The following is an 18,041-nucleotide window of genomic DNA, read 5'->3' as shown; positions in this document are numbered from 1 at the left end:
CCTTAATGGCAATATAGGATTAAAATAAAGTTATAAATAAGTCTAAAAGAGATCCTTCAGAAAGTATAAAATACAAATTCTAATTTTAAAAAAGCTTAATGTCATGCTTTTCTTGGAAGTATTTCTTTCCTTTGTATGATTACAGTTTTTAAAATTTCTTTTATTCAGGGGCCCTCCTACATTCAAAGCAGTTTCAACAAAATACAAGAATTCTATATGCAGCTTTCTGCTGCTTTTTCACCATGTAGCTCTTGGTAACTTATTTTCCATCTCTGAGTTTCAGTTGCCCTATTTAAAAACGTGAGGATAATAATACCTCTGGGTCAGGGTTGTTTTGAAGATGAAATGATAGTGTCTATACACGTGCTTCGTGAATGCAAATGGATGAAAAAGATTAAGAAAGCTGAGTCTGTCCTGGTATTTCTTAAATGTGCCTTATAATAACATTTTACTGGCTAAAAAGTGCTAGTGATTTCCTCAATAAAATTGTTCTAGTCCATAAAGTAGGTCATTTAGGTTATATGAATTTGTTTTGTTGTTGTTATCTCTGCTCCTTCTCCACATCATAGACACAATAAGACCTAAGAACATGGCCTTTTTCCAAAAACATGTTGCTCCCCATTGGAGGAGCAGAATAAACCCAGGTGGTCCATATGTAGGCATCCCAGCCCTTATGGCATTATATTATGTTTGTAGCAAACTGATTTGGGATTCTTGTTGCATTCAAAGCCTACATTGCAAAAAGCTGCCCCAGCCAACAGCCAATCTATCTCCTGCTAACTAGAGCTGATGGGATAAGAGGCATACAACTGCCTGGAGAATCTAACCAGAGCCTTCTAGAAGAAGTCAATAGTGGTCCCTGTCTTGAAAATTCAAATTCAAAAGATGTGGAGATGTAAGCTTTGGATAGTTGAGTTTGCAACTGAATTCAGTTCTTGTAGAATTGGGGCCACAGTCAGCAACTTAATAAACCAAACCTATGTGAAACAGATAGTTCAGAAGCAGTTGAAAGTGAGCCAGCACAGAAAATTAGGTTGCAGAGGATAAAATGCAAAAGACTGACAGCGAAAACAGAGACAAGGGCCCAGAGAGCTCCAGCTCCGGAGAGGAGAGTTTCCCTCCTAACTTTTCAGTTTCCCAGGAGAGATTCCCTAATTCCCAGTTACAATTTATTTTCTGCCAGGAGATGTCAGCCAGATTCCCTGGACTATCTTTACAATACCTCATTCCCCTTTTTATTTGAGCCAGTTTGTATGGATTTTTATTCCTTGTAACTATAGGATCCAGTTAGTTTTTAAAAATTCTCCTGGATTTAGAGATGTCTTAGATTTCTTTTATTCCTTGTTGGAGAATATTATTTGGTGATATAATGTAAAATATAGATTTGGTCTCTGTCCTGGTTCTTGGCACAAGAACTTCTAAGACCCTTGGAATCTCCTGAGTGATAAGAATTTTTTTTTTTTTTTTTTCATGCCAATGAGATGGTTGGTGGCTGGAATCACTGCATGGTCCATAGACAGCTACAGCATAGGGGCTGGTTGCCCGAGGAACAAGCCTTGTGATTGGAGGGTTGGCATTTTCAGCCCCACTTCACCTCCAGAGAAGCAAAAGGGACTGGAAATTTGAGTTCAATCCCTAATGGCCAATTGTTTAATCAATCATGACTATGTAGTGGGATCTCCGCAAAACCCCTAAGCAACAAGGCTCAGAGACCTTTTGGGTTGGTGAACACATCCTCTTACTGGGAGGGAGGGACACTGTGCCCCCATGGGAACAGAAGATCTTATGACGAGGACCCTTTCAAACCTTGCTCTATATACCTCTTCATCTGGCTATTCATTTGTATCCTTTGCAATATCCTTTATAATAAACTAGTAACTGTAAATAATAAACTAGTTCATCTGTGTCCTTTGTAATATCCTTTAAAATAAACTAATAACTGTAAATAAGTGTTTGTGAGCTGTTATAGCAAATTAGCGAGGAGTTAGCATCAGAATGGAATTGTAGGGCTCCTAGTTGGTGTCCACAGAGAATTGGAGAATCCGTTTGTATGGGAGAAAACTCCACACATTTGGTGTCAGAAGTGTTGTGACTGTATAGAAAAGGAGAGTTTTTCTTTTAGGGAGGATAAGTATGATTGGTTAAAAAAAAAAAAAAAAAAAAAAAGGTGGCTCACACCTGTAATCCCAGCACTTTGGGAGGTGGAGGCGGGTGGATCACCTGAGGTCAGGAGTTTGAGACCAGCCTGGCCAACATGGTGAAACCCCGTTTCTACTAAAAATACAAAAATGAGCTGGGCGTGGTGGTGGATGCCTATAATCCCAGCTACTTGGGAGGCTGAGGCAGAAGAATCACTTGAACCCAGGAGGCGGAGGTTGCAGTGAGCCGAGATCTCATCATTGCACTCCAGCCTGGGCAACAAGAGTGAAACTTGGTCTCAGAAACAAAAAAAAAAGAAAAAGAAAAGAAAAGAAAAAAGGCAGCCGGGTGTAGTGGCTCCTGCCTGTAATCCCAGCACTTTGGGAGGTCAAGATGGGCGAATCACCTGAGGTCAGTAGTTTGAGACTAGCCTGGCCAACATAATGAAACTCCATCTTCACTAAAAAAATACAAAAATTAGCTGGGTGTGGTGATGTGCACCTGTAGTCCCAGCTACTTGGGAGGCTGAGGCAGGGGAATTGATTGAACCTCGGAGGTGGAGGTTGCAGTGAGCCAAGATTGCACCACTGCTTTCCAGCCTGGGTGACAGAGAAAGACTCTGTCTAAAAAAAAGAAAAAAAAAAAAAGAAAAGAAAAGAAAAAAAATGATAGGGGAAGAAGCTACTGAGTGGGAGATGGATGCCTAAACTTAAGAGATTTGAGGGCAGCAGAAGATGGTGGCATTCACATAAACTACAAAAGATGAATAATGCTAGATGAGATTCATTAGTAAACGATCCTAAGAACCAAGCAGAAAACTTTAGAGGTGACTGTTTCTCAGCCATGGTCAGAATGCTGGTGGAAGACATATTGTTTTGAAGGACACAGTGCTTATTATGGACCCTTGTCTGAGATTTACTGTGAAAAAAAGAATCCATGTGTGATGTCATGTGGACCAATGTTTCATATTAATCCCCCTTCAACAAGACTGATCGTGTTTTTTCCAGTATAGATTTATTTTTACTACGGAATAAGTGTCTGTTAAATGTTTAAGTATTATGGTGTATAACGAAATTCTGAAATTAAAATTAGACAATATATTTAAGCCAGTCTATGGTCCTCGAAGTGCAACATAACCTCACTCAGCAGACACAGGTATCTCTAAGAAGCTTATCATTAAGCTTTGTGCATTCCTCTTTGAGCACTTACTGTGTACCTGAGACTGTGGTAGGTGCTGAGAAAATCAAGGGAACCAAACAGACATGGTTCTTGCTTTCATGGAGCTAGAAGAGATAGAGAAAAACAGAAATGAAAGAAAATAACAATTACCTATTATCACTAAGTTGATAAGTGCTGAAATACAGAAATAAGGGCAGGACCCACAGTAGATAAGGTGGTGAGATCTCACTAAAGAAAGAAGAGATCTGAATGATAATCTGTTTTAATCACACTCAAGGTGATTTGATGCTATTGGATTATAAGAATTCAATGATTGTTTACTATTGTCTAGCTAACTAGGGGAAATGCATATCATCCTTTCAGGCACTTTTGTAACTTAGTGACCAGAAGAAGTGGGGGGACCAATATTAATTAGTGTCTATTATGCTCCAGGCATTGTCCAATTACATATTAGCTCAAAAAAGTAGTCATTATTATACCAATTTTAGAGATGGAAGAACCAAGGTCCTGAAAGGTCTAGTATCTTATCCAAGGACTCAGTCAAAAGCTCTTTCCACTACACCAGGGTCTTACCTACATCTGTGAAAAGCAATACGTTACTTCCTCATCACCAACTCATTAATTTTAAAATAAGATCGTGTGAACTACTTAGTGCCTCAAATCATTTTCATTATAAAAGAAACTTTTAAACTAAAGAGTCTAGTCTACAGGCCATGTAAATTAACATTTAGTAAGATATTTTACTGGAAAACGGGAGAGCATATTTCTTGAGTGCTGCCAACAATCTACCGCCACCTGATTTCACCCAGTCCCATCATACCTACTTGCTTTATTCTTTTCTTAAATGTGCACCCAGACTTCAACGTAAGAGGTTCAAGTTCAATTTAACCACAACAACAGCCCCATTGCCATTTTGCCCCACTACTCTCTATCTTGTCTATCTTAAAGCCTCAAAGAGTTAATGATTCATTCAAGATTCAACTACATTGAGTGCTGGGTACGGAAGACCGCCTGACATTGTTTTTGAGAAGTCTGTTCTCATCACTCTGGGGCGTTCTAAACGGATGCTCTCTCCTCCCTTTCCCACCCTTTCTCCCCGTTCGGCCCTGGGAGGGGCTCTTAAATAGTCCTTGGAGGTGGTTAATCTTTCGGTGAACTGGTAGGAGGGTGGGCCCGCGCAGCCTGCCCAGACCCAAAGATCAAAGGCGTGTTCCTCTCAGACGCCTGGAGGAAACCCGGCGGACTCTGAAGAATGCTGTTGGCAACCAGCGAGTTTTCAAGGGCAGAGCCAGCATTTGGAGCGAAGGATGCAAAGCTAAGAAAGGATGTTGGCAGGACAGCTGTGCCCCGCCCGCACCTGGGTTCCCCGCGGTGTGCGGACGTAACCCAGAACCTGCCCTGCGCCTCATCCCTGAGCCAGCGGATCTGTGGCGAGACACGAGCCCGCTGGCCCGGAGATTGCACCCGGAAAGGGACAGAAAGGAGGCTGTTCGGGCTGGGGCTCAGAACTCTTTCACCGTCTCGCCTACTTCCAAAAACTCTTCTCCCAGGCGGGGAAGCTTCAGAGGCTGCTTCCCTCCTCCGCCTTTGCGCTCAGCTTCCTGCTGGCGGTGAGCTCCCCAAGCACTCCTGCTGCCCTCGCCCCCAGCCCTGGCTTCCCTGCAACCCGAACTCCAGGCCGACTTCCCGACGCATACAGTGCCGGACCAGAGCAAAGTCAGCCACTCGCACTGGAGTGATGGGGAGATTTTTTCTGGCCTGAGAATGCACAAAGGGACTCTCCTGCAGGGGACGTGATTCCAGGGCCCCCAGATTTCTCTCTCCCTTAGAGGTCGCAACGCAGCCAACAGAAGTCTGGCTTTAATCCACTCAGGACTTAAAAACATCATCTAATGACTGAAATCTGTCTGAGAACACAGGATGAGCGCATCCACGTCCACACACCCGAGTGGAACAAATCTTTTATTTTCTGAAGACAAGTGATTTGAAGTCCAGACTGTATGGCATTTAAGAATTAGGAATCCACTGCGTGCCATCCTGGAGTGAATAGAAAATTAAACTAAATTGGAGTCCAGAATATGCAGCTTCTTTAAGAAAAATTTCCTCTCTGAAATATTCTTTCCCACTGCATTAAGCAGTGTTCCTCGTGAGAAATCTGAAAACATTGATTGTTAAAATGTGGTCCTGGGACCAGCAGCATTGGCATCACGTGGGGCCCCACTTCAGACTCCTGGACTCAGAATCTCTGGAGGGTAGAGGCGTCTAGGTGATTCTGAAGAACCACTGGCTTAAAAGTCTCCTTGGTCAGTGTTTTCCACTAATCAGTAAACATATAGAGCCAGCGGAGCTGGAGCTCTGTATCACTTATCTTTTTAGAATGAAGTCTCTGTTTGACAGTGGGAAAGCCTGCTAGAAGGATCCTGAGTTGCTTGTAAAGTCATGCAAGCAATGAGAGAATGAGAGAGAGAGAGAGAGAGAGAGAGGACTTCCCTGGCTACAGTCCAGATTGGATATCTGTCTGCTTCTGAGAACTTGCAGACTCACTTACTTGAAACACTTCATTCTCCGTTCAGGCGTCTGTAAGATGCTTTGGTTGTTCTCCTGGTTCTTTCTAAAAGCACCTTCTCAGATAGTTTTCATAACCTAGAGGTCACAGGCAGGATACTCCCCACCCTTAGCACCCCCCACTCCCAACTTCCAAACTATACTGGCTTGAGGCCAGGGGAGTTCCCCATTCTTTCTGTGAAGCTACTCACCCCCTATTCAAATTGAGACACACCGACTACCTGGGCTGGAGCTGGAGCAGGGTAGGCTGGGAGTTTTACCCTTCTGGGAAGACCAGAGGAGAGAGACCTATGGTGGGTGTGGGTGTGCTGATGATCTGGAATGGGAGAAGGGCCCACTGAAAAGAGGAGATGGTTAGACTGTGGGTGTGTGTTGGAGGCATGTGTGGTGTGGTCACGTTGTCATGTTCCTGGGCTAGTGGCAGCCACCACCCAGTCATTCCCACCATGATCTTCACTCCATTCAATGGGCAACCATGGGGACCTGAGTGTGCCCAGGCCCCTCCTTGGCTGAGGCTCCTGATGGGACTGGGCAGCCTCATCATCAGACACCAGTGTTGACCTACCTGCAGGTGACAGGCCCTGACTTTCCTCTCTGGATTTCTAGGAAAAAGAAAGTTCTGGACAAATTTAGAGAACATTGGGGAGAGGTGCAAGGTGAGACAGAGACAGAAAGAGAGAGAGAAAGAGTCAATAGATACCAAAAAGAGGTATTTTCATTCATGGAAAAAAAAAAAATCATTGCCTGGACGCTATAAATATACACCCCTTGGAGCTTCCTGCCTGAACACTTTCAGTTTGGATCTAGGCACAGATAGTTCACCACCCGCCACTTAGTAAAAGTAACTGACATTTTCATGGAATCTTTCCTTTACCAAGGGATTTTACAGATATAATCTCATTTGAGCCCCATTAAGGCTCTGTAAGATGAAAGGGGAAGGTCTGCATATAATGATTATTATCATTCTCATCACCTTTATCCCTGCTTGCAGAGATGGGAAAACTGAGGATCCAGGCTTTTTCAAGAAACAGCTAGCTGGATGCAGAACCAGGGTCAAAACTGCGTGTTCCCTATTCATAGCCACATGCCTCCTGCCTAAAGCAAAGGCTTCAAATTATTGATAGGCAACTATAGACAGCCATGAAGACTTTCTAAAAATCCATGTGTAGATTGGCGTTGCAAGGAAATGAGCAAGAAAAAGTTATTTCTCTATGGACGGCCTGCCTGGAATCCTCAGAATTTAGCGCATTTGTTTTGTAAAAACGTGAGCGGGAGATTGGAAAATCTGCGATATGTGAAAGGCGAACAATTGAATCACACTAGGGACTCTTTGATTTGAACTCTGGATAGGTTGAGGCATGGACTCTATCCCTCTGGTAGAAAGGACAGAACACATGAATCTAAGGAACGGGACTCTGGCCAGAGCTTGAAATCTGTTCTTGAAAGTCAAGTTGGGGTGGCGGTGGTGGGGTGATGGAAGGGTATCCTGATATCTTGAGAAGTCCTCCATGTGCAAATAGACAGGCGGATGAAGTCACCGAAGTTCTCAGCCCTTGGAGAATGAGGAATTGCGCTTGGTAATGTAGTCGCCACCCCTTGGTAATGAGGTCACTATAACTGACAGAGAGCACACCTGGCAGAGCAGCTTCTCCAGTCGGCACCAGCCTAGCGGGATCCTTCCTCTATGGCCAGGCAGGGGCTGCACCCGAGGAGCGAGAAGCGGCCTGTGGGGTTGGTGGAAGGGCGGAGAAGCTCTCGCTCCAGGTACCAAACTAAGCCGAGAAAAAAGGGTAAAAAATCGAAAAGAAAGAACAAATGAAGCGGAAGTTTCAAGGCTCTCTGCGAGGAATAACAGTATAAATAACCGAAGACGTCTTGTAAACACTGCGGTCATAACCCCGAACATTAAACAGCCCCGGTGGCATCTGGCGCATCGGCCGCCGCGGGCTGCTCAGGGGCAGTGAGAGAGCCGGGTCCCAGGCTTCTCTGCCTTGCTTCTCTGTTTATCTCAACTTAATCTTCCCCTAGGAGCTGTTCCGTAGCCTGGAAAATGTTTAAATTAAAACCCAGTCCTCCGGAAGTCGTGGTGGGAGCTAAACGCGCCCGCTAACCGCAGCCAAAAGGCAGGCATGCAGGTTTGTTGTTAGAATTAATTAGTGGATTATTAATAAGAAATGTAGATAATGCATGCTGCAGAACTCTGAAAATCCTGAAACACACCCTAAGGGTTATGGAATTTACATCTTCCATAGCTTCTATTATTTCTTCACTACTTTGCAGCCATACCCACACCTGGAAGGTGACGAAAGGTGGAGTTTACTTTCTCGCCCGTGTCAGCAGTCATACTGTGGAATCCATGAAAGCTGGATTTCCTTTTTCTGGTGCGTTTTTACTCTTGAACTGTGTAACTGTGGATAACTTTAATACTGCCCATTCTTTGTTTACAGTTACATAATTTCTGTTGTCCTTAAAAGTAACCGACATATTTCTTTTTTAAGGTTACAGTAAAAAACGTAATCTGCATCTTCATTATGAAACTCATATGCAATTTTCTTCTATCTCTAGAATTTAGATTGATGTTTAAAAGAATCATTTTCATTATCAAGCTTCCCCATAGTTTCCCACTTTTCTATTCCAAATATTTTTAAAAATCACACAAAATGTCAGAGCTTTTAGCAATATAAAGAAAGATTTATTTTCAAAAGTTGCAAAACTTGTTTGAAAAAAATATATATCTTTAAGTGAATTACTTTATAAATGTGACTGTCAAAGTCAGCTATCCTATGATCTACATTTTACAACATATTGTACAAAAGATACATTGATAGGTTCTTATCTATTTATACATTTATAATTACATATTGCACTTGGACCAGCAAGGCTTGCAGAGTCATTCACGGTAGAAGTTAATAAAGTTAAATAGATGGGAATCTTTGCAAGTACAATTGATCTCCTCTGGTTTGGAAACGAATCTCCTCGTCGTTGTAAAGTGTTCTCGCGGGGTGGGACAGAGAGAGGAGCATTGCGAGGGGGAAGCAGAGACAGAGAGCACGGAGGGCAGGGGTCGCCTTCCCGGGGCCCGCTCCCCCCGGGAGCGCGCCTTTCCCAGACTCGCACCTCCAAGGTCAGGACGCGGTGGTTCCACATAAGCGGCTCGCGGTCACCACTTCTTTCAGGTCACTCTCTGGTTTCCCGGCCACCAAGAAGGGCCACGTCTGCGGGAAAGAAGAAGGTGGAGGAGGTAAGTAGCCATGGCGGAGGGGGTGGGGTAGGCTCCGGGCCAGAGATGAAAGGAGTGGGGGCGGTGGGGGCAGGCAGTGCACTGGAGAGACCGATTGATTATCTCTGCAATTTACTCGCGGTCCTAGCGCACCCCGCGGCTGCATAAAGCAAAAAGCTGCCTTGGCGCCAAGTCACAGCTCTAGGTGGTGGTGGTGCTGAAGGTGGTCTTTTAGAACGAGAGCCAAAAGGGCTCATACTGGGTTCCTTGTGAGACCCAATGCAGGAAGCCCTGGGCAAGCTGAGAGTGGGTGGTGCTGTGGCACTGCCTGGAAGCAGACGCTCTGGTAGCCTGAGCGGGGAAGCCCAGAGTGACCTTGTGCCTGCTGGGCACCGAGTTCGGGGCGAAGCTCCCTCCTGGCCTCTCTTCTGAGGTGGTGGTCGGGTTTCAGGGCCCTGTCGCTTTCATCGTCTTTCATCGCCATCTATTTCCCTAGCCCCGACTTTCGTTTCTTCCATTGCAAACACCAGCTTTGACTACAACTTCTAAATTAATCACCACCTCTTAAGGAAAAAAAGAAAAAAGCTAAAAAAAACTACATTGACTTTTAATTTAAGATCGTCTTCGTGCTGGACTGAGAAAGCATGCCTTCTCTTCCTTTCTCCGGGCTGTTTTATAATAAAGTTCATTTAAGTTTCTTATTCAAAGATGAAGAGAGTAACAATTGTAAATATTCGAGGCAACACTTTCATTTTAGGTGAAGATTTTAAAAAGCTATTTACTCATTGGAAAAAAAAAAAAAAAAACCCAAACTTTCAGTTGGAGGGAAAACTATTTTTCATGGCAAAATGTAGTTTTGCATCTTCTTCTCCCTCAGTTCCAGAAACCAATTGGGTGAGAAGACAATTCAGACCTCTCTCACCACTGCTCTAGTGCTGGCTGATAAGACTTGCCTTTTAAGAGGAAAAATCTCTCATTCTTATCATATACAAACAGAGGTCCTAGTAAGTTGTTGTTATTGTTTTTCTTTAGATCCTAGAAGTTTTAAAATAAAATCAAATAAAAAAATTAAAATGTATTTCTTAAACAGTAAAATGCATTTGAGAAAAAAGTAGACTCGATGATTATCAGTTTTTTTGTATTAAAACAGTTAGGCTCAATGGGCATTACTTTTTAAGATAAAAGGTAACTTTTCTTAAATCTTGGATGAGAGTGACCTATTTTAATATTTATTAAACTCATACTAGTGAGGATTTACTGATTTTGCTGATAATAACTGGAACTTCTAGGATTTAAAAATACTAATCCACTTATAGGAGAAGCACAGAATGTTTAAGCGGTTGGAGGCTTACATTGACAATTTAGGGGGGCATAGATGTGTCCTTATTTAATGGTCCTAAATATGATTGTGAAATAAACGGAGGTGGGTGTTTTTATTTACAAGGAAAGGAAAATCAAAATCCACTCTCAGCTAAAAGAAGAGAAAAGGATTAATAAAATGCCTCCTTGGCGTGAGGTCTTGTCAGTGTTCTCAGTTCCGCAGCAGCCACTCCACCCCAGGGAGGATGGCGTTGGAGCGGGCGCGGGGGATCCCTCCTCTGTGCCAGCTCAATACACTTGCAAACCTTTAATTGGGCTGCCACGTCAAACCCTTGCATAAATCACTCCCGCTCCGGGGGCTGGTAGGGCAGAGAGCGTGGGCCGCGTCTAGACCGCCCGCCTCCGGTCCCTGGAGGCTCTAGGCCCGCGGTGGCCGAGGTGTGTAAGTCACCGCCACGCCCGCACCCCCACTCCCAGCCCCGCGCGCACTCGCGCCCACCGCTGGCGGGACTGCGGGCGCGCTTGGACTGCAGGATCGCCTGGACTGCAGCGGCAGCCCCGGGGGCACTCACCAGGTTGACCGGGTGAATGTACCCGTTCTCGTATTTGTCGTTAGCCAGGATCTGCCTCAAGTGGGCGATGTAGCTGGACGCCAGCCTGAGCGTGTCCAGCTTGGAGAGCTTGGTGTCCGGGGGCACCCAGGGCAGGGTGGTCTTGAGTCTGGAGAAGGCCTTGCTCAGCACTCGCATGCGGGCCCGCTCTCGCGCGTTGGCGGCGTTGCGCTGGACCTGCTTCCCCTCCTGGCTGACCCCGCTCAGGGGGCTCTTCTTGGTGGGCGCCTTCCTCCTCTTGCCCAGGCCGCCGCGGCCCTTCTGGGGAGACCCATTCTCACAGTTGGAGCTCTCCTCGGTGCTCTCGTTGGAAGTCACAAATTCCTTGTTCGAGTCCATTTTCAGCCCGTCACATTCCAACATCTCCACCTCTTGAAGGTCCTCCACATCGCTGAGGGAGCCGGTGGACATGTTTGGGGGAGTGGACGAGGGAGAGAGGGAGAGACAGAAAGAGAGAGAGAGAAAGAGAAAGAGAGAGAGAGGCAGAGAGAGAGAGAGAGACCCTGAAACCAAGGGGCCTCCCGAGTGTGGCGCAGCCACCTCCTGTTGGAAGCTGGAGTTGGGGACTGGTTGGGTTTCACAACCCTTTCCCCTTCGCAGAGTTGTGAGAAGGAACCTAGAGGACTTCTGCAGCAGAGGAACCGGCTCTCTGTTTCCCCACTCCCAGAGTCGTGGCCGTAGAGGACTGTGAGCGAGCGCTGAGGAATTTGGTGGACACTAGGAATTTATCTGGGGAATAGAGGGGCGGATCTTTGCAGCCAGGGGAGGGGCCTGCCAGGCCCCAGCAAAGCGCTTAGACCCCTTTCACAACGGGAGGGAAACTCATTGCACAGACCCTAATTTGCAACTTGTAATGTAAATCAACTCAACTGCATCATGTACTTACCAGCCACCTTCTCCCAACTGTGGCCGGCTGAGGAGAATCATGTCCTGTCCATCTCTAAAAGGCCTTCTTTCCCTCTTAAGACGTCACAGCTGGTTGTTACTGAGAACTTTAGAAAAACGACTAGATCCTTTGGCTCTTTCTGGGCCTTCCACCTACGAATCTCACAAGCACTCCATGCCCTCTCTCCTCCCAAGAAAACACGAGTTAAGATACAGGGAGTATCAACTGCATCCTGCCAACATCTCATAAGACTCCAAGGCTTTACCAAGATCTCCTTCCACCTTCCCCAGGATAAATGAAGACAAGTGCTTCCTAGAATCTTTATGGTGATGGAAAAGTAAGTATAAAAAATTTCACATACACCTGATCATTTTCAAGACATCAAAGGACTGCCTATGTGTACACAAACATACTTGATTTGCACGCTCAAACCCAACACACACAGCTTAATGGGGAGTGGGTAGGGAATGAGATAGGGCAGTATGAGTGTGTGGAAAATATTATGTTGGTTGATCATCTTTTCCTAATAAGTGGAAACTTTCCCCTCTTTTTTTTCTAGAAATGCATTTAATATTGCCTTGAGAGTCTTAGTTGCTCTCAGACATCACCTTGCCTGGCACTTTTTGTGATGCACCATCCCTTTCAATGCTGCTGTCTTTGTCCTCTTCTAGCCTCTTTGGTGCCAGTGTTCCTCACATGAAGCTGACACTACAAAACAAAAAGCAAGATTATCCTTTTGAGAAAGGTTCTTTTCCATCTTTAACCCCATCTGGAGCCATCTTTCCTAGAGAATAAGAAAGTCTCCTGGGAAGTAGGTAGAAAATCACAGGGAAGCAGAACCTAGGGATTGGATGAAATTGATGCAATGAAACCAGGGAGACTGAAGGTGTAAATCTCTCTTCAATTTCTTTGCCAGGTTTTCTTCCCTTGCTGGTAGGCATTGAAGTTGGGCTGGAGCAAAATGTGAGAGTGGTTTCTGAGTGGTTGTCTTAGGGTCTGAAGGCTTCTCCTACATTAAGATATCATATCTCTAATCCTAGGCTCAGCTGGGAATTCACTAACCTCTAACGTTTTGTTTTGCTAGCAGGGTCTTGTTTGCTTTCCCCCTATGCTGTAAACTAAACAGGTTGTCAGCAAATCAGTCTTTATTAATGAATTAGTGACCCCTCTTCCATAATATCTTCGCTGAGGATCCAAAATTTGTTAATCACCAGTGTAGAGATTTATGAGCTCTCTTATTTTCTGTTGTTTGTGCAGGTGGAGATTTAAATGACCACATCCACCCTAAGATTTATTGTGAGAATGATTGATGTTATAAACCAGGAAAGGACTCTTCCCACAGCAGGGTTGACAGAAATATCAAGTTGAAGTTGCCTTTGTCTTCACGTACAAATGACCCAGTACTACAACACAGAAAGTATAATAATTTCATCTGAAGGTCAAGACAGCAGTAGGAGAACACCCAGCAGGCCTGTTAAAATTTTCTTTACTAATTCCCCAACTAGTTTCCTTTGATTTGCTCTCGCTTCTCTCAGTCTTGGTAAAACATGAAAGTTAAAGTTATTTTTAGAGTAAAGAGCTCTGTGAAAATGGGCATTGGCCAATACTTTGTGAAATGTGTGTGTGTGCGTAGCTACTAATATACCTGCAAAATAACTACAAATAATTAATTTGGGCTCTGGAATGTGATAATTATTATGAAAATCCAAACTATGGCCTTACTACATACCAGGCTATTAAGCTGTGATTTTTCTTGTTGGAGCCATTTTTTTTTTTTTTGGCTCAGGTTCTCTGTTACACCTTAGTTAATGGACTGCTCAGGCTGTCTAGGGGGATAACAACCATAGTACTATGTACCACTGAAAAGATTTCTGTTGTCTGTATGTTTTTCAATGTTGGAAACTTAAAAGCACCAATTTCTGGAAGCATGTAAAACTAGCCTCATGTCATAGGCTGGTTTTTATGCTTAGCAATTATTTTTCTTTATAGCCATATAAGAAATAATTAAGTCTCATGTCCATTTATCTTGCAGTGAGACGTTTAGGCTGAGAAAGGCTAGTGGGCTGATAATACATTTTGGAGTGTTTCTAAAATTCTGTAAAAGATGGCTTCCAGTTTGGGAGTAAGATTTGAAGAATGCTGTTGCTTATGTATCTTGATTTGAAGTCTTGGAGAAAGAATATTCACATGGAAAATACTTTTTAATTTTAAAATTTTGTGTCTATCCCTGCTAATAAACACTTAGGGACAAATGGGTGGGGCAAATGACTTCTTGTTGGATTCTACTGAGCAAATCAGTTAAGCTGTAACTTAAGCTGTGCCAAATTCTCCCAAAATGTAAACTATATTCTGTGAGAAGAGAAGCACTTTGGAGAAGCTGTATTAACCCTTTTGGTATGTTGACTATTTCTGCTCCAAAGCATGAAACAGAAAACTAGTGATTTGAAAGTATGAGATCATTTCTAAAAGTTCTTACCTGACTTTTAAGAAACAGTTATACCCCAGAGGCATCTGGCCAATTTGCTGCTCACTTCTAACAATTTGTTTTGCAAGAAAGACTATCTTTGAAAGATTTTAGTGCTAAGGAAATTTTATCTCCGAAAGCTGTAAAACGAAGATTAGGCATGGAATGTACCCTTGAACTTAAATCCTGGTTTATCAACTGATACATTTACAGGAAGTTCAAATTTGATTCAGTTGCACTTGGATGGAATAATTTGCTTCTTTTTTTATGAGAAGGAAAACATCATAGGCTTCCTTTGAACTGACTTCACATGCCATTACATAATCTTTCTCAGGGGAAAAATATGCCTTTAAATTTAAATTTTAATCCTTTTCTCTTTCTACTCATCATTTGGTCAAGAGAAACATAGGCTGGCAAATCGGCAAAACTGACCATTCTCTTTTTTCTTCATATCTAATTAGCACCTCCAGATGTTTTATTGATTTTGTTTGATGGTAACTACCACCACTTCAAACATTTGCCAACTTTCTATGCAAGTTGATGCCTTTTCTTTTTTTGATGGAGTCTGTCTTGCTCTGTCGCCCAAGCTGGAGTGCATTGGCACAATCTAGGCTCACTGCAACCTCCATCTCCCAGGTTCAAGAGATTCTTATGCTTCAGCCTCCCGAGTAGCTAGGATTACAGGTGCCTGCCACTAAGCCTGTCTAATTTTTGTATTTTTAGTAGAGGTGGGGTTTCACCATATTGGCCAGGCTGATTTCATACTCCTGACCTCAGGTGATCTACCCACCTCAGCCTCACAAAGTGCTGGGATTACAGGCATGAGCCACCGTGCCCAGTCAGGTGCCTCTTTTTTGATTTTACATAATTATCTCCATACCCTTTGTTGGCTGCTGATTGATTATTGTCTATCTCCCACTTATATGCTTATCAAAATCTGACTTTGTTTCATTAAATTTTAACTTTATTTCATAAAGTGAGCATTACCTCTCTTTGCTCATTCTAAATTATAGTGGTGCTGGCCTGTTATATTTTGGCAGCTAAAGTGAATATAGCACTAGTGAGCTTAGTGGCTAGCTAAGAAGGTCAATAATAGTGATGCTGGGTGTTGCTGCTACCTTTACCTGGCACCAGCTGGGAGATGGTATAAATCCTGGATAGTATAAATCCATTCAGTAACCAGAAGTCTTCTGCGTGTTCAGTATACCCTAACCCCCTCTTTTCACATTTAATTCAGTGAATTGTAGATAAGATGCCACAGTGCTAAGATTTAAAACTGGCAAATAACAACAATAAAGTCTAGAGAAAGATTCTGCATAGTTCTTTGAATCCAAGAGTTAATCTTGCATTTCACATGTTCCCTTATACAGCTTTAAAAGCAGCCAAGCCTATGTACTTGAAAGTCAGAGTTTACCCAAAGGTGTAAGTGAGCCAGAGAAAACTCAGGCAGACAAAGAGAGTTAAAAATTTTGCAAAGCCAGTTTAATGTCCTCCTAAGTTTTCTAATACTAGAATAATTTTATTAGACTCTGTCAGTGTTACGAAAGAGAGAGAAAAGGACTGAACGACTCCTGAGTCAGGTACCATGCAAGGACCTTTGCCTCCATTCTCTTGTTTCATGTATTTTCTCTCCTTTCTGTTGGCACTGCTAAAGAAAGAGCTGCCACATGAAATGAATATTGTATTAGAAATGTATGCCAGAGGCTTTCCCCTGTAATAAAGTTTTAGAAAAACTGGCTTGAGTGATGACTATTCTGTATCTTAAAATAAAGCTTGAAAGCAAAACCTCCCAAGTTTTCCCAAAAAGAATAAATCTTCTAGGTTGTATGGGAGACCGCTTTAACGCACTTATATGTTACGTATAGTTTATTGATAGGCATAAAAAAATACAGGCCAACTTGCTGTCAGCCTCCTTCCTGTATGGAGGCACTGGAATCAAAGGCTCCTTTGTGTGATTATCTCTTTGGGATTATTTCCTTGTAGCAGGTGCTTTCAGCTTTGAGGAACCAAGAGCTGCAGGAAAGTACTGAGTGTAAATCCTGGCTTTAGGAAGATGAAATATTTCCAGGCGATGAAGCATTTCAAAATAGAGACACAAAGTAATAGTTTGTCAGAATTGGATGGGGCTGAGGACCAAGGAGGCCATAAATAATCACAAACTCTGTTCCAATGAGATGTCAGGGACAGTACTGCCCACCTAACCCTGTGTCCTGATTTGCCTCGTATAATTCCTTCTACTGAGTCACATTGCCATGAATGGTTTTTGCTGTTTGAATAATTATAGTAAATATGAGAAAGTTTCTATTCTGTTATTCCCTATTTAGAATATGTAACCATTGATCCCTAAATTATACAAAACGAGATAGACTTGAGCTGTCCTGGGATATAATGCTTAGAACCCTGTCTAAGATGGTTTAAGTAATGTAATCGCCAGAAGGACTTTGTTAAAATAAAAATCTCCTCTCTATCATAGAAACCTGATGGGCCATCTGAGGGCCACTCATTCAACTAACATATCCCCAAATCTGCCCTCTTCTCACCATCTCCTCTGCTAAACACTGGATCAAGTCACTCATGTCACTTAAATGATAACAGTCTCTTAAAGGGTCTTTTTGTTTCCATTCTTGTCCTCTTAAAATCTATTGCCAATAAAGTGTTTCAAGTCATTCCCCTGCTTAAAATCTCTTAAAGCTTCTCGTTGTGTTTAATATAAAATCCACACTTCCGATTGTGACTTGCGTGAGTCTGGTTTGCTTGCTACCCTTTAACCACGCCGGCCATGTCTGTGCTCCTCCAAGACACCACACCCGTGCCTCCCTCAGCATCCTTGCCTTGCTGGTTTTCCTGTTTGGATGTTTTTGTCTGGCTCTCTGCATGGCTGAGCCCTTAGATTTCAGATCTAAGCTCAACTGTCATTTTCATGTGAGAACTTTCCTGAGCATGCAATGAAGAATATTTTTGTTCCATGATTCTACTTTATTTATTAATAATAAAAAACAGTAGCTAACATTTACTATTTACTACATACCAGGCACTGTTATAAAGCCCTTTCACGTTCAACAAATTTAGCCCTAGTAACAATTTTATAAGGTAGGAAACTTATAGATGAGAAAACTGAAACATAGAGAAATTAAGAAACTTCTTTAATTCATAAAATTAGTGTCCTAGTCGTCTATTGCTGTGTAATACCCAAATTAGTGACTTAAGTTATTATTATTTCTCTTGGTTCTATGGGTTGACTGGACAGCTGGGTGGTTCCCACGTGGGGACTGTCACAGTGTTGCAGCCAGAAGGCATCTTACATGGTTAGTCATGTAAAGGCTGGACTAAGCTGAAATCAAAGAGGATTTCTTCATTCACACATCCAGGCCTCAGCTGGGATGGCAGGGGCAGCTAGTTCTGGGCTGGCATCTGTCTCCAGACAGCCTCTCCATGTGGCTTCCTCAACCTGACCATCTTAGGTGGCTGAAGTTCTAACACAGTAGCCAGCTTCCTTCAGAGTGGGCATTCCCCAAGACTCAGATGGAAGATGGAAGTCTTCTTATGACCTAGCCTTGGAAGTTACACAACGTCACTTCTGCTTCACTCTGCTGGTCAAAAGCGAGTTCTGGGGCCATCCCAGATTCAAAAGCAGGGCTTGTATAAGAGCATGAATAC

General features: G+C 43.3%; 1 protein-coding gene and 1 long non-coding RNA gene across 3 annotated transcripts; one reads left to right on the top strand and one right to left on the bottom strand.

Annotated features, from left to right (window-relative positions):
• Window positions 1–5,249: 5,249 nt before the first annotated feature.
• Window positions 5,250–11,728, bottom strand: TCF21 (transcription factor 21). Of its 2 annotated transcripts, XM_023230654.3 has the most exons (3): window positions 10,996–11,728; window positions 9,001–9,098; window positions 5,250–7,655 (listed from the first exon to the last, which is right to left on the bottom strand). In XM_023230654.3, the coding sequence occupies exons 1-2, from the start codon at window positions 11,443–11,445 to the stop codon at window positions 9,009–9,011; spliced, it is 540 nt and encodes a 179-aa protein (XP_023086422.1). In that variant the 5' UTR covers window positions 11,446–11,728; the 3' UTR covers window positions 5,250–7,655; window positions 9,001–9,008. The 2 variants fall into 2 exon arrangements, with proteins under 2 accessions (XP_023086422.1, XP_023086421.1); XM_023230653.3 differs by lacking the exon at window positions 5,250–7,655 and having other exon boundaries at window positions 8,554–9,098.
• LOC111554924 lies at window positions 8,009–16,120 on the top strand. Its single transcript, XR_002735370.1, has 3 exons — window positions 8,009–9,124; window positions 11,413–12,257; window positions 13,178–16,120. It is a non-coding gene; the product is annotated as an uncharacterized LOC111554924 (long non-coding RNA).
• The last annotated feature ends 1,921 nt before the right edge of the window (window positions 16,121–18,041 follow it).

Source organism: Piliocolobus tephrosceles, chromosome 5, assembly GCF_002776525.5.
Source record: "Piliocolobus tephrosceles isolate RC106 chromosome 5, ASM277652v3, whole genome shotgun sequence".
Taxonomy (NCBI): Eukaryota; Metazoa; Chordata; class Mammalia; order Primates; family Cercopithecidae; genus Piliocolobus; species Piliocolobus tephrosceles.
Note: the sequence above shows the minus strand (reverse complement) of the source record. Positions and strands in the feature narration are given on the sequence as shown.

Coding starts and splice junctions, on each gene's coding strand:
- TCF21 (XM_023230654.3), bottom strand. CDS start 11,445: ATGTCCACCGGCTCCCTCAGCGATGTGGAGGACCTTCAAGAGGTGGAG. Junction 9,099..10,995: donor ACATTCACCCGGTCAACCTG/GTGAGTGCCCCC, acceptor TCTTTCCCGCAG/ACGTGGCCCTTCTTGGTGGC.